Source organism: Nerophis ophidion, linkage group LG03, assembly GCF_033978795.1.
Source record: "Nerophis ophidion isolate RoL-2023_Sa linkage group LG03, RoL_Noph_v1.0, whole genome shotgun sequence".
Classification (NCBI taxonomy): Eukaryota; Metazoa; Chordata; class Actinopteri; order Syngnathiformes; family Syngnathidae; genus Nerophis; species Nerophis ophidion.
The window spans coordinates 41417364-41445023 of NC_084613.1; the positions used below are offsets into that span (position 1 = coordinate 41417364).

Genomic DNA, 27660 nt, shown 5'->3' on the forward strand with positions numbered 1-27660 from the left:
TTCCGTGCCATGCATGATTTCAAACCATGACGTCTTAGTGTATTACCAACAGCGACCATGGAAACAGTGGTCCTAGCTCTTTTCAGGTCATTGACCAAGTCCTGCCGTGTAGTCCTGGGCTGATTCCTCACCTTTCTTAGCATCGTTGAGACCACACGAGGTGATATCTTGCATGGGGCTCCACTCCGATTGAGATTGACCGTTTTGTTTACCTTCTTCCATTTTCTAATAATTGCTCCAACAGTGGACCTTTTTTCACCAAGCTGCTTGGCAATTTCTCCGTATCCCTTTCCATCCTTGTGGAGTTGTACAATTTTTTCTCTGGTGTCTTTGGACAGCTCTTTGCTCTTAGCCATGCTGAATGTTTGGGTCTTACTGATTGTATGGGGTGGACTGGTGTCTTTATGCAGCTAAATACCTCACACAGGTGCATCTGATTCAGGATCATACAGTGGAGTTGAGGAGGACTTTTAAAGGCGGATTAACAGGTCTTTGAGAGTCAGAATTCTAGCTGATAAACTGGTGTTCAAATACTTATTTTCAGCTGTATCACACAAATAAATTGTTAAAAAATCATAGATTTTGATTTCTGGATTTTTCTTTTTAGGTTCTCTCTCATACAGTGGACATGCACCTACCATGAAAATTTCAGACCCCTCCATGATTTCTAAGTGGGAGAACTTGCAAAATAGCAGGGTGTTCAAATACTTATTTTCTTGACGGTATATGTATATATCTATATACACATATACATATATATATATACACACATATATATATATATATATTTATATACACATATATACCTATATATATATATATATATATATATATATATATATATATATATACACATATACATATATGCATATATATGTATATATATATGCATATAGTGAAGTGTGAAGTGAATTATATTTATACAGCGCTTTTCTCAAGTTACTCAAAGCGCTTTACATAGTGACACCCTATATCTAAGTTACATTTAAACCAGTCTGGGTGGCACTGGGAGCAGGTGGGTAAAGTGTCTTGCCCAAGGACACAACAGCAGTGACTAGGATGGCACAAGCGGGAATCGAACCTGCAACCCTCAAGTTGCTGGCACGGCCACTCTACCAACCGAGCTATGCATATATAATGCATAAATATACACACCCATATTTTTATATATATATATATATATATATATACACACACACACACAGTGGAGCAAAAAGTATTTAGTATCAGTCTACCCCAGGTCAGCTGGGCCACAGATGTAGCTTACTACCACCAGTTGTGAATGAATGATGGGTTCCCACTTCTCTGTGAGCGCTTTGATTAACAATGGAAAAGCGCGATATAAATCAAATCCATTATTATTATTATTATTAGTCAGCCACCGATTGTGCAAGTTCTCCCACTTAAAAGGTTGACAGAGGTCTGTTATTTTCATCATAGGTACACTTCAACTGTGAGAGACAGAATGTGGGGAAAAAATCCTAGAATTCACATTGTAGGAATTTTAAAGAATGTATTTGTAAATTATGTTGGAAAATAAGTATTTGGTCATTTCAAACAAGGAAGATCTCTGGCTCTCACTGACCTGTAACAACTTCTTTAAGAAGCTCTTCTGTCCTCCATTAGTTACCTGTAATAATGGAACCTGTTTGAACTCGTTATCTGTATAAAAGACACCTCTCCACAGCCTCAAACAGTCAGACTCCAAACTCCACTATGGCCAAGAGCAAAGAGCTGTCGAAGGACACCAGGAAAATAATTGTTGACCTGCACCAGACTGGGAAGAGTGAATCTACAATAGGTAAGCAGCTTGGTGTCAAAAAATCAACTGTGGGAGAAATTATCAGAAAATGGAAGACATAAGACCACTGATAATCTCCCTCGATCTGGGGCTCCACGCAAGATCTCATCCCGTGGGGTCAAAATGATCATGAGAACGGTGAGCAAAAATCCAAGAACCACACAGGGGACCTCGTGAATGACCTGCAGAGAGCCGGGACCAAAGTAACAAAGGTTACCATCAGTAACACACTACGCCGACAGGGAATCAAATCCTGCAGTGCCAGACGTGTCCCCCTGCTTAAGCGAGTGTATGTCCAGGCCCGTCTGAAGTTTGCCAGAGAGCACATGGATGATACAGCGGAGGATTGGGAGAATGTCATGTGGTCAGATGAAACCAAAATAGAACTTTTTGGTATAAACTCAATTCGTCGTGTTTGGAGGAAGAAGAATACTGAGTTGCATCCCAAGAACACCATACATACTGTGAAGCATGGGGGTGGAAACATCATTTTTTGGGGCTGTTTTTCTGCTAAAGGGACAGGACGACTGATCCGTGATAAGGAAAGAATGAATTGGGCCATGTATTGTGAGATTTTGAGCCAAACCTCCTTCCATCTGTAAGAGCTTTGAAGACGAAACGTGGCTGGGTCTTCAGCATGACAATGATCCCAAACACAACGCCCGGGCACTGAAGTAGTGGCTCCGTAAGAAGCATTTGAAAGTCCTGGAGTGGCCTAGCCAGTCTCCAGACCTCAACCCCATAGAAAATCTGTGGAGGGAGTTGAAAGTCCGTGTTGCTTGCTGACAGCCCCAAAACATCACTGCTCTCGAGAAGATCTGCATAGAGGAATGGGCCAAAATACCAGCTACTGTGTGTGCAAACCTGGTAAAGACCTATAGTAATCGTTTGACCTCTGTTATTGCCAACAAAGGTTATATTACAAAGTATTGAGTTGAATTTTTGTTATTGACCTTATACTTATTTTCCACCATAATTTACAAAAAAAATATTTAAAATCCCTACAATGTGAATTCCTGGATTTTTTTTTCACATTCGGTCTGTCACAAATGAAATGTACCTATGATGAAAATTACAGACCTCTGTCATCATTTTAAGTGAGAGAACTTGCACAATGGGTGGCTGACTAAATACTTTTTTGCCCCACTGTGTGTGTGTGGGTGTATCTCTCTCTCTCTCTCTATATATATATATATATATATACATATATACATATATGTACATATATATACATACATATATATACATATTAATATATATATACATATTAATATATATATACATACATATATATACATATATATATACACACACACACATGTATATATATATATACATATATATATATATGTTATTTTAAAAGATTTTTATAAAATTATTTGTCATCCATAAATATAGTAAAGGGTTGATGTACTGGGGTAAAGATCAGGCCTAAATATGCCTGAGGTTAGTAATTATTATGGAAGCATTGTTTTCTTCTATGTTGTGTCAACTTACAAACTTTACAGCAGTTTAGTATAATGGGATCAAAAAAGTCCTCATTGATTTTTGACTACTATTATGTTCACAATTATTAACTGTACAATTATTACACAATATAAACTAGCATTTTTTAATGTCAGGGTTTCATTTCGGAGAAAAAGAGTGCACTTTGAAATATTTACTGTTTGGAATTACAAACCCCGTTTACATATGAGTTGGGAAATTGTGTTAGATGTTAATATAAACGGAATACAATGATTTGCAAATCCTTTTCAACCCATATTCAGTTGAATATGCTACAAAGACAACATATTTGATGTTCAAACTGATAAACATTTTTTTGTGTGCAAATAATCATTAACTTTACAATTTGATGCCAGCAACACGTGACAAAGAAGTTGGGAAAGGTGGCAATAAATACTGATAAGGTTGATGAATGCTCATCAAACACTTATATGGAACATCCCACATATGTGCAGGCCAATTGGGAACAGGTGGGTGCCATGACTGGGTATAAAAGCAGCTTCCATGAAATGCTAAGTAATTCATAAACAAGGATGGGGTGAGGGTCACCACTTTGTAAGCAAATTGTCCAACAGTTTTAGAACAACATTTCTCAACGACCTATTGTAAGGAATTTAGGGATTTTACCATCTACGGTCCGTGAAATCATCAAAAAGTTCAGAAAATCTGGAGAAATCACTGACCATAAGCGATGATATTACGGACGTTTGATCCCTCAGGCGGTACTGCATAAAATCCGACCGTGTGTAAAGGATATCACCACAGGAACACTTCTTAAAACCCCTGTCAGTAACTACAGTTGGTCGCTACATCTGTAAGTGCAAGTTAAAACTCTACTATGCAAACCCAAACCGCTTTATCAACAATATCCTGAAACGCCGCCGGCTTGGCTGGGCCCGAGCTCATCTAAGATGGATTGATGCAAAGTGGAAAGGTGTTCTCTGGTCTGACGAGTCCACATTTCAAATTATATTTGGAAACAAAGGACGTGGTGTCCTCCAGAACAAAGATGAAAATAACCATTCGGATTGTTCTCGGCGCAAAGTTGAAAAGCCAGCATCTGTGATGGTATGGGGGTGTATTAGTGCCAAAGGCATGGGTAACTTACACATCTGTGAAGACTCCATTAATGCTGAAAGGTCCATACAGGTTTCTGAGCAACATATGTTGTCATCCAAGCAACGTTATCATGGATGCCCCTGTTTATTTCAGCAAGACAACTGTTACAACAGCAGGGCTTCGTAAAAAAAGAGTGCGGGGACTTTCCTGGCCCGCCTGCAGTCCAGACGTTTCTCCCATGGAAAATGTGTGGCGCATTATGAAGCGTAAAATACGACAGCGGAGACCCCGGACTGTGGAACGACTGAAGCTCTACATAAAACAAGAATGGGAAAGAATTCCACTTTCAAAGCTTCAACAATTAAGTTTCTTCAGTTCCCAAACATTTATTGAGTGTTGTTAAAAGAAAAGGTGATGTAACACAGTGGTGAACATGCCCTTTCACAACTACTTGAGCACGTGTTGCAGCCATGAAATTCCAAGTTAAATATTATTTGCAAAAAAAAAAAGTTTATGAGTTTAAACATCAAATATATTGTCTTTGTAGTGCATTCAATTGAATATGGGTTGAAAAGGATTTGCAAATCATTTTATTCCGTTTATATTTACATCTAACACAATTTCCCAACTCATATGGAAACGGGGTTTGTAGATGGGAGTGTGCTGCTATGTTGTGAATTGTTTAATATAAAGGCAGAGTTTATAGTCATAAACTTGATGAGTTTGTCTACAGACAGCATGTAATTAAAATGGCTACAGCATTAAAGTGTCCGATAAACATCCAAATAAGCAATGTCCAACTAGCATCTAATAGCGGTCCACAAAGTATGGTTACCCAGCTTGACTTTCTCCTCTCACCTACATTGACTGCAGGTAAAATCGCTCTTTTATAGTGACCGCCACTAATGTCATGTGACACATACCTCCGTTCTGTAAATACACGCCCACAAACACCCCTCGTGACCTTATATATGTTTTTCTGGCTCCTACAAAGATGAAACATTATTTCAAATGCAAGCCTGTCTGACCGTGGCACACACGCGCACGCACTCAATAATTGAAGCCTGTGACAAGCGAATAACATGCAGAGAAACATGCAGCTGCAATTTGAAAATGTTCATGCAGCCTGCAGGTTTTAGCGAGCTGCAGGGGTTTATTCGACCAAACAAGTGTTTTTGCCAGATACAACACATTTGCATGTACAGATCACCAAATGTTCTGCTAAAGTTGCAGAAAAGACTGATCCACCAGGTCAACTACACCCACCCACCCACACACACACACAGACACGCGCGTTATTTGCAGATCCACTCTCTTTTAAGGCCTTGTGAGAAAACACTTGACCAAAATTGTCACATTTAATTCCAAACATGACAATTTTTTTTCTCCAGAATGAAACTGTAAAAATAGAAAATGCAAAATGCATGACTATACTGTGTAAAGACTGTACAGTAAAAAAATTAAAATAAAAAATTGATGGATAACAGACTTTTTGTCCCCATGCAACTACACTACATCAAACTGTGGAATCTGACGACCCTACAAAAAATAACAATGCATCAAAAAGAAAGTTATTACTAAACCTATGTATATTTATGCCCTGATTTTTACCACAGCCTTTTCACATGTACGATATTATGATGACTCATTTATGTAATTTTTTTCTAAATAAAAATAATATCATACAAATGGTTACATACTAAAAAAACGTAAAACGTTTTATTTTGCTATTGATATCTGAAAATATTAAAATGAAACATAAAAAACCCCTAAGAAAAATCCAAAGTTATGGTTAAAAATAGATCAAAAATGTTCTAGAAAAGAAGTAAAAGTACCCAATACACTACTTCTATATGTACTATTATAGCTTTTCTTGCCCAGCAGAGACACTGGTCAGTCAGTCAGCAGTGGAGGAGGGCGTCAACATCACCTTCTTTAACCGAATTAACAAGGCCAGTCGGTAGCAGTTGAGGTCCTTTCGGTGATGGCTTTGGATCATGTTTGCCACGTTCAAGTAATTTGTCTTCATGCCGCGAAAAATCCTCCAATTGTGTTTGCGAGGATGCAAAATCAAGCGCACAGATTTGCAACAGCTACAATGATCCTTTCACATCGAAGCCTTACAACACAAACACACTGACTGACTGACTGAGGCGTGTAAACAACAAAACAGCTCTCGCTCCTCTTTGGTATTACCACAACAAGTTGTTACTTTTTGTACCTACCACTCCGGCTTTGAAATTCTGCACTCTCTTCTTGCTCAGGATGTTGGTCAGGAACCAGGCCAATGTTGGGGCATACTGCCAAGCGTAGAAAAACGCCAAGAAGGGTTGCTGAGCAATCCACATTTCCTTCACACCGTTGGCAATTCCTGCCAGAATCAAAGAGGCACAGCGACTTGTGGGCATCTTGTGTGTCTGGTCGCCAGCTGCGGCCACAGGCTGAAGAAATGATAGTAGAATCAAACGTCAAGAAAAATTCACTTCATATGCTCTCAAACAGGTCACCTTGTGCAGGTCTTCTGTGAAAGCATTGTGTGCAATGAATGACTGCACAGGCCCTGGACACACTGTGCTGATGAGTAGGCGGGGGTGGTCATACAGCTCAGTCCGAAGGGAATTGAAAAAGCCCTGAGGAATATGAGTTGGATAACAGGCACTTAACATATTGGACTTATTCAGAGTTGACTGAAATGTGATTGATTGATTGAAACACAGTTCAGTACATATTCCGTACAATTCACCACTAAATGGTAACACCCGAATAAGTTTTTCAACTTGGGTCCACGTTAATCAATTCATGGTAAGGTTTGCTGTATTTGATACAAACAGAGATCTCAGGCGTTCATTCCATACCATCCATCCATTTTCTACTGCTTGTCCCTTTTGGGGTCGAGGGGGGTGCTGAAGCCTATCTCAGCTGCATTCAGGCGGAATGTGGTATACACCCTGGACAAGCCATTTTAAGATAAACAAGTGTTTTATGGGTGCACACCTGAAGAGCATGCTTGCTGGCGGCGTATCCTGTAGCCAAGGGTGCCCCGGCAATGCCCAGCACACTGCTGATGGTAACGACGGCGCCGATGCCGCGCTTTGTCATGTGAGGAAGCACTTGCTTGGTGAGGGAAATGGTACCCAGAAAGTTGAGCTCCATCAAGGCCTGGTACACGTCCACACTGGCCTCCAGGAACAAAGAGCGCTGGCTTCGGCCCCCGTTGTTAATCAGGATGTCAATCTGGAAGATGAGACGTGTTGACTTAGTAGCAGAAAACAAGTGTACCCAAATATTTTGTCATGGGAGCTTATCTGGTACGGTTTATTTGGCTCAGGTTTGCACAATTCACCATATGTGACCTGAAGTAGGAAGAAGCAGATTTTTTTTAATCCTATTAGTGATAATCCATTCGCACCGTAACTCACATGTCGACGCCTACAAGTCATTTTGTTATTTGTTCACTTTCTGAGTAAAGAAGGAAAGAATGGCATTGCAATGAATAAAATGCAGAGGGTAATTTCACCACACTTAGTGTGTATGTGCTTTTCTTAAAATATTATTTTAAAAAACAGCTTGTGCAATTTTTGGGAAAAGGAACAAATACATATGATAAAATAATTGGTGTGTTTTATAACATACGACTACACTGTTTATGATAAAAAAGGTAGCTTTAGCAACTTTTACACAAAAACCTAACTTTCCACTGAACGCTAATCCTACAGGCCAATTAGTTTATAGAGTTTTGACATGAGCATTTATTTAATGCACTTTCAAGATATTGGGGAAAAACATTTCAAATAGATACAAACCCAAAAATGAAAATTTTGACTAACAGAAGCTTGGTTCTGGGTGTAAGTAGGCAGTTTGATTTGATGGACCGGAGGTGTCTCCAGCTGGTGTGGGGTGTTATAAGTTCTTTCAGATAAGATGTTGCGTTGCCATGGATGCACTGGTGGGTAAGAAGGTAGATTCTGTATTGCAGGGGTCGCCAACCAGCCGATCTTTTGGACCCTACTGGTCGATCACGAAAACATTTGGGGAAAAAAAAAAAAGGTATCAATATGGCCAACTGACCCGCCATCAGGCACACATTTTAACCCCTGAACATGCCCGCATGCCTCTGCCTCTCTCTCTTCAGCCATACATCCCGCCCCTCACACCCCAAGCATGGCCACACACTACACCCGCTCGTCTTGCAAACGGCCGTTGCATGACGTGCACAAAAAACATCGAACCATAACAATGTATTAGGCAAACTTGCAGCACATTGGACATTTTCTATCATCTAACATCAAACAACTCTTCCCTCAACCATGACCATCAATGCTAGCATGCGATGAGCAGCTAACAAGCCAAATACTGGAGTCCGTGGACATTACTCCAAAGTACAGATTTTGTGTTGGTTTATCGTGCAAACAAAAGTAAACATTAACATGTGCAAAGGCAGTAATATATGATAAAACACAGAGGCAGCCAAAGAAGGACATTTCCATTTATCCCCTCCTAATCACACTGAAAAACCCGCCAGGTGAACAGTTGATATTATGACTCGCAATGCTGATGTAAGCTGACTCGCGTCCCATATGTGACCTTAGGATGAACAAATATACTACAGTACTAAGACTACAGCGGCTATAAACAGTTAGCTTCTACAGTAGGGTGCCAAAAGTGTGCCACAGGGGCCATCTGTGGCCCGTGACTCCTTTGTCATTGGCCCTAGGAACATTACAAAAACACCAGCAAAAAATTGGGAAAACAGCAAGAAGCTCAATGAGAAAACAATAACAAAATGTTGACATCAACCATGACACAAAGCTTTGTCCTTTAAAAAAATATATATATACATATATATTAAGTGTGTAACGGTAAGTGTATGTGTATTTAACCGTTTCGGTACAGGGGTTTCGGTTCGGTTCGGAGGTGTACCAAACGACACGGACAGAGTAGCGCACCGCACGTTTTGTAAACAATGCGGCACTTTTTGTCTGTATCGCATTTTTGTTGCCGCACCGGTGGCGGTTAAAGAACTTTTAATATATTTACCGACTGGAAAAGTATTCGACTTACTGCCGGCAATTGAATTACGTGGACCCCGACTCAAACAAGTTGCAAAACTTATTCGGGTATTACCATTTAGTGGTCAATTGTACGGAATATGTACTGTACTGTGCCATCTACTAATAAAAGTTTTAATCAATTAAAAAAAAAAACACACGGCATGCTAGCATCGGGCTATGATAGACTGACCACACCTCCTCTTTTCACGGGATATGTCCTCTTTGCGGAGCTGTCCAGGTGGAGTTTCTTAAATGCCTCAAATGTCCGGCATTTTAAGTTAGGGTTGCGTGTATTTTCAATGTACGTTCAGGGTTAAGAAGGGGTTAAAAACAAAAACAAAAAGTGGTGCGCGCAGCAGCATTCATGAGGCCTGAGGGGTGGAGACAGAGAGAGCGAGAAAGTTATGATAAACGCGCATGCGTCGCCAGGCTCTGCTTTTTATCCATTGATTAATCAGATTAAATTTTTTATTATCATAAGCAGGGGTGTCAAAAGTGTGCCCCGGAGGCCATTTGCAGCCCATAGCTAATGTTTTAAAGGCCCACGGCACATTCTAAAAATACTATTAAAATAAACAAAAGTGAAATAAAAAAGCTAAAAGGCTAAATGTAATTTAGAAAAAGTTGCAACGTTGACTAATAAAACAAGCTGTCATTGCTCAAAACATAATATTGAATCAAAATCAATGTTATTATGAATTATTGACCTATCCAAGTTTCCGATTACTTCACATCAAATATTCCACTAAGAAAAATATTTTTGGTGGAACATTTAGCAAATTTGTTAAATAAATAATCAAAAAATGTATATTTTGTTGTTTTCTTACTGTACCAAAAATTAACCGAACCGTGACCTCTGAACTGAGGTACGTACCGAACCGAAATGTTTGTGTACCGTTACACCACTAATATATATACATATATATATCCATCCATCCACGACCGCTTGTCCCGTTACACACACACACGCACGCACACACACACACACACACACACACACACACACACACACACACACACACACACACACACACACACACACACACACACACACACACACACACACACACACACACACACACACACACACACACAAGTTTACATACACTTGTAAAGAACATAATGTCATGGCTGTTTTGAGTTTCCAAGACCTTCTACAACTCTTATTTTTTGTGATAGAGTGATTGGAGCACATACTTGTTGGTCACAAAAAACAATCATGAAGTTCGGTTCTTTTATGAATTTTTGATGGGTCTACTGAAAATGTGACCACATCTGCTGGGTCAAAAGTATAAAGACAGCAAGGTTTTATTTGGTTACATGTCTCTTGGGAAGTTTCACTGCAATAAGGCGCTTTTGGTAGCCATCCACAAGCTTCTGGCAAACTTTTGGTTGAATTTTTGACCACTCCTCTTGACAAAATTGATTCAGTTTTGCTAAATGTGTTGGTTTTCTGACATGGACTTGTTTCTTCAGCATTGTCCAAACGTTTAAGTCAGGACTTTGGGAAGGCAATTTTAAAACCTTCATTCTAGTCTGATTTAGCCATTCCTTTACCACTTTTTAATGAGTGTTTGCGGCCATTGTCCTGTTGGAACACCCAACTGAGCCCAAGACCCAACCTCCGGGCTGATGATTTTAGGTTGTCCTAAAGAATTTGGAGGTAATCTTCCTTTTTCATTGTCCCATCTACTCTCTGTAAAGCACCAGTTCCATCCATCCATCCATCTTCTTCCGCTTATCCGAGGTCGGGTCACGGGGGCAACAGCCTAAGCAGGGAAACCCAGACTTCCCTCTCCCCAGCCACTTCGTCTAGCTCTTCCCGAGGCGTTCCCAGGACAGCCGGGAGACATAGACTTCCCAACGTGTCCTGGGTCTTCCCCGTGGCCTCCTACCGGTTGGACGTGCCCCAAACAGCTCCCTAGGGAGGCGTTCGGGTGGCATCCTGACCAGATGCCCGAACCACCTCATCTGGCTCCTCTCGATGTGAAGGAGCAGCGGCTTTACTTTGAGTTCCTCCCGGATGACAGAGCTTCTCACCCTATCTCTAAGGGAGAGCCCCGCCACCCGGCGGAGGAAACTCATTTCGGCCGCTTGTACCCGTGATCTTATCCTTTCGGTCATGACCCAAAGCTCATGACCATAGGTAAGGATGGGAACGTAGATCGACCGGTAAATTGAGAGCTTTGCCTTCCGGCTCAGCTCCTTCTTCACCACAACGGATCGGTACAACGTCCGCATTACTGAAGACGCCGCACCGATCCGCCTGTCGATCTCACGATCCACTCTTCCCTCACTCGTGAACAAGACTCCTAGGTACTTGAACTCCTCCACTTGGGGCAGAGACCTAATCCTGCGGTCACCAAACCGGAACCCCTCAACGCCTTGACTGCGCCTAGAAATTCTGTCCATAAAAGTTATGAACAGAATCGGTGACGAATGACAGCCTTGGCGGAGTCCAACCCTCACTGGAAATGTATTCGACTTACTGCCGGCAATGCGGACCAAGCTCTGGTACTGATCGTACAGGGAGCGGACCGCCACAACAAGACAGTCCGATTCCCTATACTCTCTGAGCACTCCCCACAGAACTTCCCGAGGGACACGGTCGAATGCTTTCTCCAAGTCCACAAAGCACATGTAAACTGGTTGGGCAAACTCCCATGCACCCTCAAGAACCCTGCCGAGAGTATAGAGCTGGTCCACAGTTCCACGACCAGGACGAAAACCACACTGTTCCTCCTGAATCCGAGGTTCGACTATCCGGCGTAGCCTCCTCTCCAGTACACCTGAATAAAACTTACCGGGAAGGCTGAGCACCAGTTCCATTAGCAGCAAAACAGGCCCCCAGCATAATACTACCTCCACCATGCTTGACGGTAGGATTGGTGTTCCTGGGATTAAAGGCCTTACCTTTTCTCCTCCAAACATATTGCTGGGTATTGTGGCTAAACAGCTCAATTTTTGTTTCATCTGACATCACACGGACAAAGATAAGACCTCCTGGAGGAAACGTTGCACAGTGCAGTGATTTGTTCAATGCCTGTTGCCGCTGAACCAAAGTACTGACAACACTTTTCTTTCCTTTAGAACAATTTTCTCATTCTCATTAGCGTTAGCCATGGTTTACTTTGTGAGCCGCTAAATGAATAAGGGAATGACGCAAGCTACGGAAGCTCCTGGATCGATTTTTAAAAATTGCAACAAAAACTTGAATATATCGATAAAATCAATATATCGCCCATACCTAATAGATGGTCTACTTTACCCATAGCAATGATTATAAAAATTAACTTAATAAAAATGACAATCTTACCAAAGTTTTATATCATATTCAAACTCTTCCTTCGCCATTACCAATAACATCCTTAATTTGGAAGGCGCAAAGCCAGACTCCGTTAAAAGTTATTGTACCTGTCTTATGATCAGGGAGGACTTCAACTTCCTAATCTCAGATGGTACTACACTTTATGGCTGCACAGCTTCATACTCCTTTTAGAGAGCAGAACCTCCTGCTTGGGTCAACATAGAACATGGTTGCCACAAATTGTATGTATTCTTCAGACAGCAGAGTGTTTAAGTACCAGAAAAATGGAAATACAAATCGCCTCAATATTAAAGCAAGTATCATATATATCTGAGGTATGACACCTAAGACTTACAAAGTTTGTGAGTAAATAGATATGATCAAAATAGTATCAATCTCACAGATATTCCCAAACCATTTTGAGAAATAATGAGCAAGCCGGTCACATGATCAATGACATAGATGTAGGAACCACAGATTTATTCCCCACCAAAAACTATGCAAATCATGCAGACTTTGTGAGAGCCAACAACAATTATTTTGGAAAAATTACGATGCAGGACCTTATGTTTTTTATCCTGAATATAAGGAGGCTGAGCTACAAGTTTTAGAAGCTCCGTTCAACAAATTCAGCTTTAGAGAAACACTAAGCAACAGGTAGCAGTATTGCTAAGTGCTAAACAAGAAATACAAACTACGGACATAATAAACGCTTACTGTACAATGTCTGCTCTTACTTCGATGACAACTGATTGATGTTTAATATATTCTTGTTTAGATGAAGAAATAATCATAATACGCACAAATAGTTAAGAGGAAAAGTTGCAGCCTGCGGAAACTGTCTTTGGTTGTCGCGTCTTTGACTCCATCTCCGGGTATTAATTGAATGTCACAGATGAACAACTTCTAGATTGATGGCTAAATCCTCCGATTATCCAGATGAGAGGCATGATTTATAATCTATAAAATAATTCAAACAAGCCCAGAAGCGACACAGCAGGACACCTGCCGGTGTTCTGTCAATGTCTACAACCCACTGCTAGTAAGCATACGCGCGCATTCACAGAAACGCAAATATTTGCCTCGAAGGAAATACCCATTGAAAGTAACTGCCTCGTGTGCCTTGTGTACAAATAACTAGGGATTTTAAATTAGGTTTCTTTCATTGTCACTTCCGAACAGCAAGCATGTAGACAAATACAGTGTGAGGAAATTCACATTGACGCAAACAATAGTAGCTTTTTGTTTTAATCATCGTTTAAACTGAAACATTATTTCAGTGAAAACAAAGGTTGCATAATTTGCACCGACGAACCACGACGAGTCGTGCCCGACTACCAAGCAGCACGTGTGTAAAACAAAATTTGACAACGAACAACGTGGTAGCGTAGTTCAATCGACCCTATTATCAAGTTAAGCTATGAGGTGTTTTTTTCGAGGAAGCAGCCTTAGTCGACATAACACGGGCTCATAAACATAAGCTGCTAGTAGTTAACTCTGTTTTCAATGCAACGCTAAAAATAGTTGTTTGCCTTTGCACTAATAACAATATCACTAATATTTGGTTAATATTCAGGTCGAGATATGTAAAATAAAGTATTGTTGATGGATTTTGAATGGTAATTTAGAGGGTTTTATGGGCGGAATAGAGAGCCCTCATTGACTCAATTGTTAGCTGACTTTTTATTTATTTATTTACGACCTAGAATGCATAAAAAAAAAGAAAAACAATGAGTTCATGTCTAACGTAGGGATGTCCTGGTCGGATGAAGCCAGCACAACCACATTATTCCCAAAAGCAGAGAGCTAATCCTGCAGCCACCAAACCTGATCCTCTCAATGCCCTGACTGTACCTAGATATTCTGTCCATAATAGTCGCAAAAATAATTGGTGACAAAGGACAGCCTTGTTGGAGTCAAACCCTCACTGGAAATAAGTCCGACTTACTGCTGGCAATGTGGACCAAGCTCTGACACTGATCATACAGGGAGCGGACCACCACAATCAGGCGGGCCAATACCCCATACTGTCTGATCACTCTCCATAGGACTTCCCAAGGGACACGGTCGAATGCCTTCTCCGAGTCCACAAAACACATGTAGACTGGTCGGGCAAATTCCCATGCACCCTCAAGAACCCTGCCAAGAGTATAGAGCTGGTCCACAGTTCTATGACTAGAACGAAAACCACACTGTTCCTCCTGAATTCGATGTTCGACTATCTAGCATAGCATCCTCTCGAGTACATCTTTCACATTTTTTTAAAAGCTACATATTAAAAACAATAACATAAGGCAAAGATATTCAACTCAATTGTTAGCGGGCCGCATTTCCAGAAAGCTAAGGATGTGGGGTGGACTTCACTCTTCATTACTAGTGTTATTTTGTAAATTCTGGAGAACCAGCCTGCTCTATATTAGACATTGGATTTTTTTTTAAATTTGTCAGGAGGTACAGGAGCCCTCTGTTGTTTTTAATGACCTTCTGCAGAAGAGCTAGTCAAAGATCATCTCTATGACAGCAATCCAGTGTTTTTAAGAATCTGCTGCAAAAATCTGAGTCTCTCACAGGTTTTTTTTTTTTTTTTAAATGAAATTGCAAGGCACACAATAAATAGCCCAAAAGATGAAAAAGAAAGGACCTAAATTTGAATCTTGAGGAATACTACTAGTAGAACTGAATACGTTTTACAAATGACTATGACGTAAACAAGCTGCAGCAACACATTAGTTACATAAATCACATTACGAAATAAAAATGCATTACTGTCAAAAAGGAAAGAAATGAAAGGGGTGCCTTGAGGAACGCCCCAGGTATGTAAATCACAAGTTTGGACCCCAATGTTCAATGTTTTCTAGCAAGGTATGAATGTCAATGCAAGGATCTGCCGATGTGTTTACAGTAATCCAAGTTTATCCATACAACAGGAGCACTCTTGTCTTTTTAGGAATTTGCTGCAATAATGTTTGTTTTGAACTGAACTCAAGGGGCCGGAATAGTGTCATTCCCAGGGCGGATGTGGCCACCAGCCAGCCAGTTGAATAGCCATGTCATAATGCCTCCACTACCCTTAATAAAATTTAAGGAATTACAATGGCTGCCTTAGGAGGAAATGGCTTTATTTTAAAATACTTATAATGTATTAATTACACATAGCACTAAAACACATACAATCTCACAATGCACAAACATTTTGCTCATGGTAATAAAAATTTAGCATTAAATTGTGAAATGATAATATTAGTGATCTCTACCAAGATGGAACCTTTCTCTCTTTCGACTCCCTATGTCAGCAATATCAAATTCCTAAAAATTTGATATAAACTAAATGCATGAAAAGTAAAATTACGATGCATCCGGAAAGTATTCACAGCGCTTCCCTTTTTCCACATTTTGTTATGTTACAGCCTCATTCCAAAATAGAATAAATTCAGTTTTGTCCTCAAAAGTCTACAAACAAGACCCCATAAGGACAATGTGTGAAGGTTTGTACCACAACCCTGGCACACCTATCTTTGGGCAGATTCGCCCATTCGTTGTTACCCATTCCTTTTTGCAGCACCTCTGGAGCTCCATGAGGTTTAATGGGAAGCGTTGGCTTTCATCAAAGATGTCTCTGTACATTGCTGCATTCGTTTTTCCTTCCATCCTAACTCGTCTCCAAGTTTCTGTCACTGAAAAAAATCCCCCCAGCATGATGCTGCCACCAACATGCTTCACTGTAGGAATGGTATTGGCCTGTTGATGAGCGTTGCCTGGTTTCCTCCAAACATTATGCTTGAAATTCACGCCAAAGTGTATTAGACCACAGAATTTAGTTTCTCATGGTCTAAGAGTCTTTCAGGTGCATTTTGGCAAACTTTTTTTTTTACTAAGAAATGGCTTCCGTCTGGCCACCATACAGGCCTAATTGGTGAAATGCTCCTGAGATGGTTGTCCTTCTGGAAGGTTCTCCTCTCTCCACAGAGGAATACTGTAGCTCTGGCAGAGTGACCATTGGCTTCTTGGTCACCTCTCTGACTAGACTAAGATGAATGCAACAATGTACAGAGACATCATAGATAAAAACCAATGCTTATATCCAATCTGATAGTGCTTGAGAGGTGCTGCAAAGAGGAATGGGCAAAACTGTCCAAAAATAGGTGTGCCAAGCTTGTGACATCGTATTCAAAAAGACTTGAGGCTGTAATTTCTGACAAAGGTGCATCAACAAAGTATTGAGCAAATGCTGTGAATAATTATGTACACGTGATTTTTTGGAAAAATTATAAAATATGTATGTGTTTTCACATTGTCATTATGTGGTACTGTTTTGTAGAATTTTGAGGACAAAAATGAATTGGTTCCATTTTGGATTAAGGCTATAAAATATAAAATGAGGAAAAAGTACAGCGGTGTGAGTACTTTCTGGGTGCACTATACAAGAGGATAATGGTATGAAGCTTGCATAAAGACATAGAAACAAATTATTAATTAGGCCTGTCAAATTTACTGCAATAACTCATGTGATTAATTATTTCAAAAATATTGCATTGACCATGTTTAAACGCAGATTAAACACGCATTACACATGCTCCTTTACCTTAACCCAGTGCTTCTCAAATATTTTCTTTTACGCCCCTCCAGGAAAAAGAATGTATTTTACACCCCCCACTCTACACTGTGACTATAAATAGTATAATTTGTCTATAAAATTGTTATAAAATTACCTCTGCATAATATTGTAAGTTTATTAACATTAAAGGAAACAACACTGGTCTTTCCTCGTCTCCCACCGTGGTGACGGTGAAATCAATTGCTACATATGCTTCATCATATTCTGGTACAGCAAAAAAACATGTTCTCCGAAGTCACCCTGGTTTCGCATCGCCCACCCCACTATTTGACTCCCCTTAACCACAGATGGTTACCTGAAAGGCGGCGTGTGTTGTTGTGCAGTCAGTGGTCAGAACAATGCATGTCAGTGCAAAGATGAGTGAGGAGACTCCAGTGTGCTCGCAAAAAGATTTCACATCAAAATACAACCTGACTGGACTTTAAATAAAACTTTAGGTAATACAGCTCTTTCCTCCTATGTAAATATCCAGCGCTTCCCACGTAACATGTTTGAATTTCTCCCACAGGTGGGAATTGAAATCATCTCTAATTGGCGACTTTGCTAGACGTTGCCAGGTCTGACCGGCATCCTTCCCCATCACCTGAGCCAACTCACCACCAGGTGGTTATCGGTTAATAGCACCGCCCTTTTCTTAACCCGAACTTAACATCGCAAATGACGCAACCACAAAGTCAATCATCGAACTGCGGCCGAGGGTGTCCTGGTGCCAAGTGCACATATGGAAGCCCTAATGTTTGAACATGGTTTTTGTTATGGATAATCTGTGACGAGCACAAAAGTCTGATAACAAAGCACCACTCGGGTGCAGATCCGGGCGGCCGTTCCTCCCAATCATGCCTCTTTAGGTTTCACTGCCGTTGCCAATGTGAGTGTTCAAGTCCCGCAGCAGAAGAAGGGAATCACCTGGGGGAACACTCTCCAGTACTCCCTCACGGGAATCCAAAAAGGGCAGGTACTCTGAGCTGCTGTTTGGTGAGTAAGCACAAACAACAGTCAGGAGCCGTTTCCCCACCCGAAGGCAGAGGGAAGCTACCTTCTCTTCAATTGGGTTAACTCCAACATATAGGCCTCTGAGCCGGGGGAGCAACAACCACCTGCCACCGCAGCCTGTCGGCTCTCACTGCGTGTGTAACAGAGGTAATTTATGATCTCAATTGCTTACTGTCTTACTACTGTTTTTGTATTAATGTCATCTTATTTTAATGTCATTTTATCTAATTTATTACATTCGCACATTATGCAATGTGACTCTTTATTTCGCAATTTTTATTATTCTAAGTTCAGTTCTGCTGGAACGCTTATTGCAGCGAGAGGCCTCCCAGGGTTCGAGGCTACCAAGATCAAGAAATGGTGGCCGTACAAGATTTCAGGGTCCATGTATTATTTGTCAGGATGATAACCATGACACGGTGTCCCACTGCAGGAGGGAACGTCTCTGTTTCCGCTGCCATGCTGCAGGACATCAGGCTGTAACTTGTACTGCTGCTCCGGTCAGGGACACACCTGCTGCTCAACCTAGTGGTTCCAACCAGCAGGGAAACTAAATGGCCCACATGACCAGGGGATCAGTGGAGGGCCAAAAGACATGTCCCCAAAAGATTTTGTCAATGTTGATCTTGAGTCTATCTACTCACAGTTCTGCGCATCAACAGATGATAGCTCTAAGGTGATATTTCAAAATACACAGAGACTTTTTGCGACAGATAATCTTTTCCACATTAATGTGTTGATCCTGGACGCTGTAGAGCAACGTGCCATGTTGGATAGTGGTTCGATGGCCTGTTCTTTGAGTAGTCGTGTGCTCCCTCTCCTTGCGCAGGCTAATGTTATATCTTCTGACTTGATATCTCCCACATCTGTTACCCTTATTGAATGTGGCGGTTCAAAAACCAGACCTGTTGGTGTGTGTGAGCTTCAGATGACAATCTTTGATTGTCACATCTCAGTACCCACACTTATTGTGGATGGCCAATGTGATGACCTCATTCTTGGCAGCAATGTAATAAAACACCTCATTCGCGTGCTGAAATATTCTGGGAAATTCTGGGACCAAGTGTCACTTTCAGACAAGACATCCGTGGAGGAGGAACGTTTGATGCAGCTGCTGGCCGCTGTGGAGACATGGAGAGATGGTGAGTGCCCTGACAAGGTTGGTGATGTCAAACTTAAACATGCTGTGACCTTGGAATCCATGACAGAACATTTGGTTTGGGGTCGCCTCCCCAGCCATGCAAGTCTCTCTGCTGGCAGCGCAGTGGTTGTGGAGCCAAGTGAGTCGCGCACAGTGCCACGAACAATAGTAGTGGGGCGATGGGTGGGTCCCAGTGAGAGTCATTAACCCCACTACTAAACCAGTAACCCTGACACGCAATTGTATAATTGCAGACGTGTCCCCTTGTGTAGCACTAGAGGATTTTGACACTGACTATTTGTATGACAATTACCAACTCAATGATGTGAAATGCACAGTTACCAGGACGGTTGACCAGATGGACACAGGTAGTGAGAAAAGCTTGACAGTTGACTCAGAGTATGCTGCGCACAGACCTTACAGCTCGACACTCCATGATTTGGGACTGGGGGACATTGACATAGACTCAAGTAGTCTGTCTCCATTCTGGAGGACTAAGCTTGTTAATCTGTTGGCCAAGTATGAGTTCATCTTCTCCCGCAACAGTTTGGACTGTGGAAAAGCCATTCGGCTGAGTGACAATAAACCCTTCAGACTGCCATATCGTCGCTTGTCCCCATCTCATTATGAGAAGCTGAAGGTAGCCCTGAATGAAATGGAGGAGCGAGATATCATAAGGAAGTCCACAAGTGAGTACGCCTCACCACTTGTCCTTGTCTGGAAAAAGAACGGTGACCTACGGCTCTGCACATACTTTCGCTGGCTGAACGCGCGCACCATCAGAGACGCACATCCCCTGCCTCACCAGGCTGACGCCTTGGCTGCTCTTGGAGGAAACGCTTTCTTTTCGACCATGGACTTAACCTCAGGTTACTATAATGTGGAAGTTCATGAGGAGGACAGGAAGTTCACCGCGTTTACCTCTCCTTTTGGACTTTACGAATCCAATCGGCTACCTCAGGGGCTGTGCAACAGTCCGGCCACGTTCATGAGAATGATGATGACGATCTTCGGTGATCAAAATTTCTTGAGCCTTCTCTGCTATCTAGACGACATTTTGGTATTCGCTCCCACTGAACAGTTGGCGCTGCAGAGACTGGAAATTGTGTTTGAGAGGTTACAGGCGCACAACCTGAAGCTTGCTCCTAAAAAGTGCCACTTCATGAGACCATCTGTGAAGTTTCTGGGACACATCGTGCAGAGAAATGGAATTTCCACTGACCCTGATAAAGTCACAGCCATTGTTGGCCTGGGGGAGAAAGACTTGATGGAGGAGGGCACCAACATACCTTCTCCTTCCAAGATCAGATCTTTCCTTGGTATGGTTGGATTTTATCAACAGTTCTTCGAGGGATACTCGCGCATTAGCAACCCTCTTTTTGCACTGACATCTGTGGTGAAGAGGCCGCGAAATACAAAGGCCAAAAAGCGCCCACCTGTCTCTAGGAAGCTCTCTTCTGCTGATTGGACCCTGGAATGCAGTGAAGCTTTCAGGAAGCTGAAGCAGGCTTTGTTGGAGAATGCCACCCTTGCTCATCCTGACTTCAGTAAGCCTTTCCTGCTGTCGATTGATGCTTCCTCCAACGGCCTGGGAGCTGTTTTGTCGCAGTTGGCTGAGGGTGATGATGTTGCACGAGCTGTCGCGTTTGCCAGTAAGTCGCTCAACTATGCACAGTCCCGCTATCCAGCACACAGGCTGGAGTTTCTCGCACTCAAGTGGGCTGTTTGTGACAAATTCAGTCATTGGCTGAGGGGACAGCCATTTACCATCTGGACTGACAACAACCCCTTAACGCATACCCTCACTAAGCCGAAGCTTGATGCTTGTGAGCAGAGATGGGTGTCAAAGTTGGCCCCATTCAACTTTGAGATCAAATACATACCTGGCCCCAAAAATGTGGTGGCAGACGCCCTCAGCCGTGAGCCATTTGTGCAGCCTAGTGTGCTTCATCGCCTCACAAAGGTCCCTTATGGTGCACTCTTGGAGGAAGCAAGTGCCTTACATACTGACTGTGTACAGGACGCTTTCCGTCTGTCCTGTGACTCAGTGCGCCGGCTGCAGCTGCTCCAACCCCCCACTGTGGCCTCTGAAAACACTGTGGTGGTGCCCAGTGGTCAAACTATCTCTGCCCAGTCAGTGACTGCTGTCCTAGAACAGTCTTTGGATCAAGTGTCCACCTCCTCATGCTTTCCTCTTGCCTCAGCTCACCCAGTCCGTTCAACCACCAGAGCTGGCCGATTTCCCCTCTCTTCCGAGAGATGAGCTGATTGCTAAGCAGCGTGATGACCCCTGCTTGGGTCGTGTGCTTCACTTTGTGGGACGGCAGCGAAGACCATCAAGACGAGAACGTCCACATGAACCTGTCGATGCTCTGCGACTCCTCAGACACTGGGACAGACTCATACTCAGGTCGGGTGTGCTATATCGCACTTCCAAGGATGTTGTGACAAAGAAAAGGACTTACCAGTACATTGTACCCTCTGCTGTTAAGGAAAACGTGCTCAAAGGAGTTCATGATGAGGCAGGTCACCAGGGGCAGAGAAAGACGCTCTACCTAGCCCGACAGCGGTTCTATTGGCATGGAATGGAAGGAGATGTCAAGGACTATGTGCGGCACTGCCGTCGTTGTGTATTCAGCAAGTCCCCTGAACCTGAGGCCAGAGCGCCACTCGAGAGTGTCAAGTCCTCCAGGCCTCTTGAGTTGGTTTGCATTGATTTCTGGTCAGCTGAAGATTCCTCCAACAAGTCCCTAGATGTGCTTGTTGTGACTGATCATTTTACAAAGCTTGCGCAAGCCTATCTTTGTCCAAACCAGTCAGCTAAGGCTGTCGCTCAGCAGCTCTGGAACTATTTCTTTTGTATATATGGCTTTCCTGAGCGTATGCATTCTGATCAGGGGGCGAACTTTGAGAGCAATCTGATCGCTGAAATGCTCAAAGTTGCTGGTGTGGAGAATTCTCACACAACTCCTTACTACCCCATGGGTAACGGAGTGGTTGAAAGGTTCAATCGCACCCTTGGAAATATGATCAGAGCACTTCCACCTAAGGCCAAGCAGCGGTGGCCCCAGCTCTTGAAATCTCTCACCTTCTCCTATAATGCTACTGTATTTCTCAATTTTTATTATTCTAAGTTCAGTACTGTCATTTCCTACATTTTTTATGGTCATTGAACGTCACATGTCACAGCAGACTTCCAGGCTGAGACACGTGTGTGTCGTCAGTCTGTTGTCTTCCACGTGACGGTAAGTTGTGCTCTCTGGCGCTCTCTGAATTAGCTTTCAGCTAACTTATTACCAGGCTAGCTGTAAGCCTAAAAGAGAAATATTTATGCTAAGTTATGTTTTGTTTTATTTCTGTACAGATTTATGAATGTAAAGAAGGCTGATTGGAGACTCACTGTGATTGTTTTCACCAGGTACTGTGTATTATTTTGTCGTGTGTTAATGTGTTAGTCAGTCTGTTGTCTTCCACGTGACGATTTATGAATGTAAAGAAGGCTGATTGGAGACTCACTGTGATTATTTTCACCAGAATAAACCATGTTTGAGTCGGAAGAATGACTGGGTGTCGTCTTTTGGGGAAAAACACAACGCAAAGGAGTACTACATCGCTACACGTGCAACACCAGTGGAAGAGAGTCCATGTAGCCCCTCTTGAGGGCTGGTTCCAGAACCCTTGCTGTGCGTCAAAGTGACTCTGACTACAAACCCCGTTTCCATATGAGTTGGGAAATTGTGCTATATGTAAATATAAACAGAATACAATGATTTGCAAATCATTTTCAACCCATATTCAGTTGAATATACTACAAAAACAACATATTTGATGTTCAAACTTCATCCACCCATCCATTTTCTACAGCTTATTGCCTTTGGGGTTGCGGGGGGGCGCTGGTGCCTATCTCAGCTACAATCGGGCAGAAGGCGGGGTACACCTTAGACAAGTCGCCACTTCATCGCAGGGCCAACACAGATAGACGGACAACATTCACACTCACATTCACACACTAGGGCCAAGTTAGTGTTGCCAATCAACCTATCCCCAGGTGCATGTCTTTGGAGATGGGAGGAAGCCGGGGTACCCGGAGGGAACCCACGCAGTCACGGAGAGGACATGCAAAATCCTCGAGCCCGGGATTGAACCCAGAACTACTCAGGACTTTCGTATTGTGAGGCAGACGCACTAACCCCTCGACCACCGTGCTGCCCAAATGTTCAAACTGATAAACATTTTTTTTTGCAAATAATCATTAACTTTAGAATTTGATGCCAGCAACCCGTGACAAAGAAGTTGGGAAAGGTGGCAATAAATACTAATAAAGTTGAGGAATGCTCATCAAACACTTATTTGGAACATCCCGTAGGTGTGCAGGCTAATTGGGAACAGGTGGGTGCCATGATTGGGTATAAAAGCAGCTTCCAAAAAATGCTCAGTCTTTCACAAGAAAGCATGGGGCGAAGTACACTCCTTCATCCACAACTGCGTAAGCAAAGAAACAGTTTAAGAACAACGTTTCTCAAAGTGCAATTGCAAGAAATGTTGGGATTTCAACATCTACGGTCCATAATATCATCGAGGTTTAGAGAATCTGGAGAAATCACTCCACATAAGCGGCAAGGCCGGAAAACCAACATTAAATGACCGTGACTTTCCATCCCTCAGACGGCACTGTATCAAAAACCGACATCAATCTCTAAAGGATATCACCACATGGGCTCAGGAACACTTCAGAAAACCACTGTCACTAAATACAGTTCGTCGCTACATCTGTAAGTGCAAGTTAAAGCTCTACTATGCAAAGCTAAAGCCATTTATCAACAACATCCAGAAACACCGCCGGCTTTTCTGGGCCCGAGGTCATCTAAGATGGACTGATGCAAAGTTGAAAAGTGTTCTGTGGTCTGACGAGTCCACATTTCAAATTGTTTTTGGAAATATTCGACATTGTGTCATCCGGACCAAAAGGGGAAGCGAACCATCCAGGCTGTTATCGACGCAAAGTTCAAAAGCCAGCATCTGTGATGGCATGGGGGTGCATTAGTGTCCAAGGCATGGGTAATTTACACATCTGTGAAGGCACCATTAATGCAGAAAGGTACATACAGGTTTTGTAACAACATATGCTGCTATCTAAGCGCCATCTTTTTCATGGACGCCCCTGCTTATTTCAGCAAGACAGTGCCGAGCCACAGTCAGCACGTGTTACAGCTTGGTTTCGTAAAAAAAAAAAAAGAGTGTGGGTACTAGAGATGCGCAGATAGGCAATTATATAATCCGCATCCGCATCTCCAAAGTTGTCATCCACCCGCCGTCCACCCGAGCCAACATTTTATCAGGACCATACCCGCCCGCCAACCGCCCGCTGAAATACATCAGAGATTGTCCGCCATTACCACTCACAGAGTTATTTATACCTGTTTCACAGAGTAACGATTACAATTGGAGCCACTAACATTCCCGCGACTATCCAATAGCGTTCATCCTGATTACAAGAATAAGGGCGTACTGTGAAGCCATTGCTTAAAACACCTTCAACATGTACGAACTGATTGTTGGTACGGCAACATGTTGTGTGCAGCTTCTGCAATTACACGTTCAAGATTGAAAGGCATACTGGGTGATACAGAGTACACTGATGGTTGTGATATCAACAACTTTAACACTTACTAATATGCGCCACGCTGTGAAGCCACACCCAACAAGATTGACAAACACATTTCGGGAGAACATCCTCACAGTAACACAACAAACGCTACACAACAAATACCCATAATCCTTTGTATTCATGACACTTCCTGAATATATTTTACACCCCTGCGCTCCCAACCCTGCCCACCTTACCAACGCAGGGTAATACAAAGGATTATGGGTATTTGTTGTGTTGCGTTTAGGTTGTGTTACTGTGAGGATGTTCTCCCGAAATGTGTTTGTCGTTCTTAATTGGTGTGGCTTCACAGCGTGGCGTATATTACTAAGAGTGTTAAAATTGTTTATATCACAACCATTACTGTACTCTGTGTCACCCAGTATGCCTTGCAGTTGTGTGCGTGTTGCAGCGGAAGCCACACACAACATGATGCTTGACTGACAGGCAAATCGTACCTGTTGTAGTAGGCGACAAAGTCAATGGCTTCATAGCACGCCCTAATACTTATTATCTGGGTGACTACCGACAGTCATTCAGGAGAGTAATAGCGTCTCTTATTATCTTCTTCGCTTTATGACACGGGTCTTAAATGGCACTTTGAATGGCAAAGGATACCGATCACAGAACCATGCATATCAAATATTTCCAGATGGTTCAACCGCCACCCGCCCGAATCTAATTAAAACCTATTTTTTTCGTCATGTCAACCGCCCGACGCGCGGTTTATCCACGGACTCCGCGGATGAGAACGCAAACCGCACATCTCTAGTGGGTACTTCCCTGGCCCGCCTGCAGTCCAGACCTGTCTTCCATCGAAAATGTGTGGAGCATTATAAAGCGTAAAATACGACAGCGGAGACCCCGGACTGTTGAACGACTGAAGCTCTACATAAAACAAGAATGGGAAACAATTCCACTTTCAAAGCTTCAACAATTAGTTTCCTCAGTTCCCAAACGTTTATTGAGTGTTTTTGAAAGAAAAGGTGATGTAACACAGTGGTGAACATGCACTTTCCCAACTACTTTGGCAGGTGTTGCAGCCATGAAATTCTAAATTATTTATTATTTACAAAAAAAAACAAAGTTTTTGAGTTCAAACATCAAATATCTTGTCTTTGTAGTGCATTCCATTGAATATGGGTTGAAAAGAATTAGCAAATAATTGTATTCTGTTTATATTTACATCTAACATAATTTCCCAACCCATATGGAAACGGGGTTTGTAGATCCAGACAAAACATCTTCACCTTCTTCCCCCCAGCGAGGTAACGTTCCCCGTCCCAAGAGCTAGCTTTTTTAGCGGAGGATTGGACCGCCACGGGCCATGCCTTCGGCTGCCGCTTAGCTCACAATGCACCTGACATCTATGCCCCGTCTTATGAGTAATGAGCCCATTGGAGGGTGGGGAGCCACGTTGTCTCTTTGACCAGTGCCTGGCCGGGCCCCATTGAGACAGGCCCAGCCACCAGGCGCTAGCCATCAAGCCCCACCTCTGGGCCTGGCTCCAGAGGGGGGCCCTTGTAACCCATGTATGGGTGAGGGAAATCTGAATTATTTTCTTTTTCATTGAGATCTTTGAGCTGCTCTTTGTCCGGTCCCCCACCTAGGACTTGTTTGTCTTACTACCAGGGGGCATAAAATCCCCCAGAAAACATAGCTCCTAAGATCATTCAGACACGCAAACTCTTTTATCACCATAGGGTGGCATCTCGCGGAAATTTCACGTCTGAAATTACTGTACTGTACTGTTGGCTTGGAAACACTCGGGACAAAAGTGTCGCGCTTTTCTTTGCCAAATGCAGACTTTCTTACCTGCGCCAAAGAGGTTATGTCTTCACCAGGGTTTGTTTGTCTGTTTGTTAGCAACATAACTCAAACCGGCAGAGTTATATTAAATACATTTTCAGGAAATGTCCATAAAAACAATTCCTCCTTCCTACTACAAACATTCACTTCCTACCTACAGCATTCCACGCCCCCACATTGCAGACAGAAAATATTGCTGACTGCAGCAAGATTCAACAAGGTGCTTTATTATCGGGAACTTATGTTTCAGTTTTGCACACATTTTCATTAATATAATAAATGTGGGAATTAGTTTAACTTTTTGTAAGTCCAAATTAATAGTTTTTTGTAAAGTTGCAAGTGAGAAACGCCTATTTAGCGAAACGAAAATGTAAAACTACATCAATACACAAGACTTAAGGTGCATCTGTCATGATCCGCTCCTCGGAAAATGGCATATTCTAGTTTTGGTTCCGTTTTGTATCTCGTCTTGTTGTTTGACTTTCTTAGTTCCCGGTGGCACTTCCTGTTTTGTTCCGTTTCCATACTTACCCATTTGTGTCACCTGCCTTGTTTTTCACACGCACCTGCTTTTTGATTATCCCTTCTATTTAAGCCTGCCCTTGTTATTCATTCGGTCTCGGATTCTCATTTGCCATTTGATGCAACAGGTCACGTCACTCTTCCCGCATTGTGATAAAGACTATTTGACACTTGTTAGCGTCCACGCTATTCCTGCCTTGTTTATGTCC

At 42.5% G+C, this 27660-nt stretch overlaps 1 protein-coding gene across 2 annotated transcripts in view; it reads right to left on the reverse strand.

The window, feature by feature from the left end:
• The window catches only part of dhrs7 (dehydrogenase/reductase (SDR family) member 7), a 34730-nt gene that overhangs the window by 2133 nt on the left and 4937 nt on the right, over positions 1 to 27660 (reverse strand). For both annotated transcript variants that reach the window (XM_061895258.1, XM_061895257.1), the window contains exons 4-6: positions 7361 to 7600; positions 6874 to 6996; positions 6592 to 6807 (exon numbers count right to left, since the gene is read on the reverse strand). In XM_061895258.1, the coding sequence (XP_061751242.1) occupies positions 6592 to 6807; positions 6874 to 6996; positions 7361 to 7600 (579 nt within the window). The remainder of the gene's footprint in view (positions 1 to 6591; positions 6808 to 6873; positions 6997 to 7360; positions 7601 to 27660) is intronic.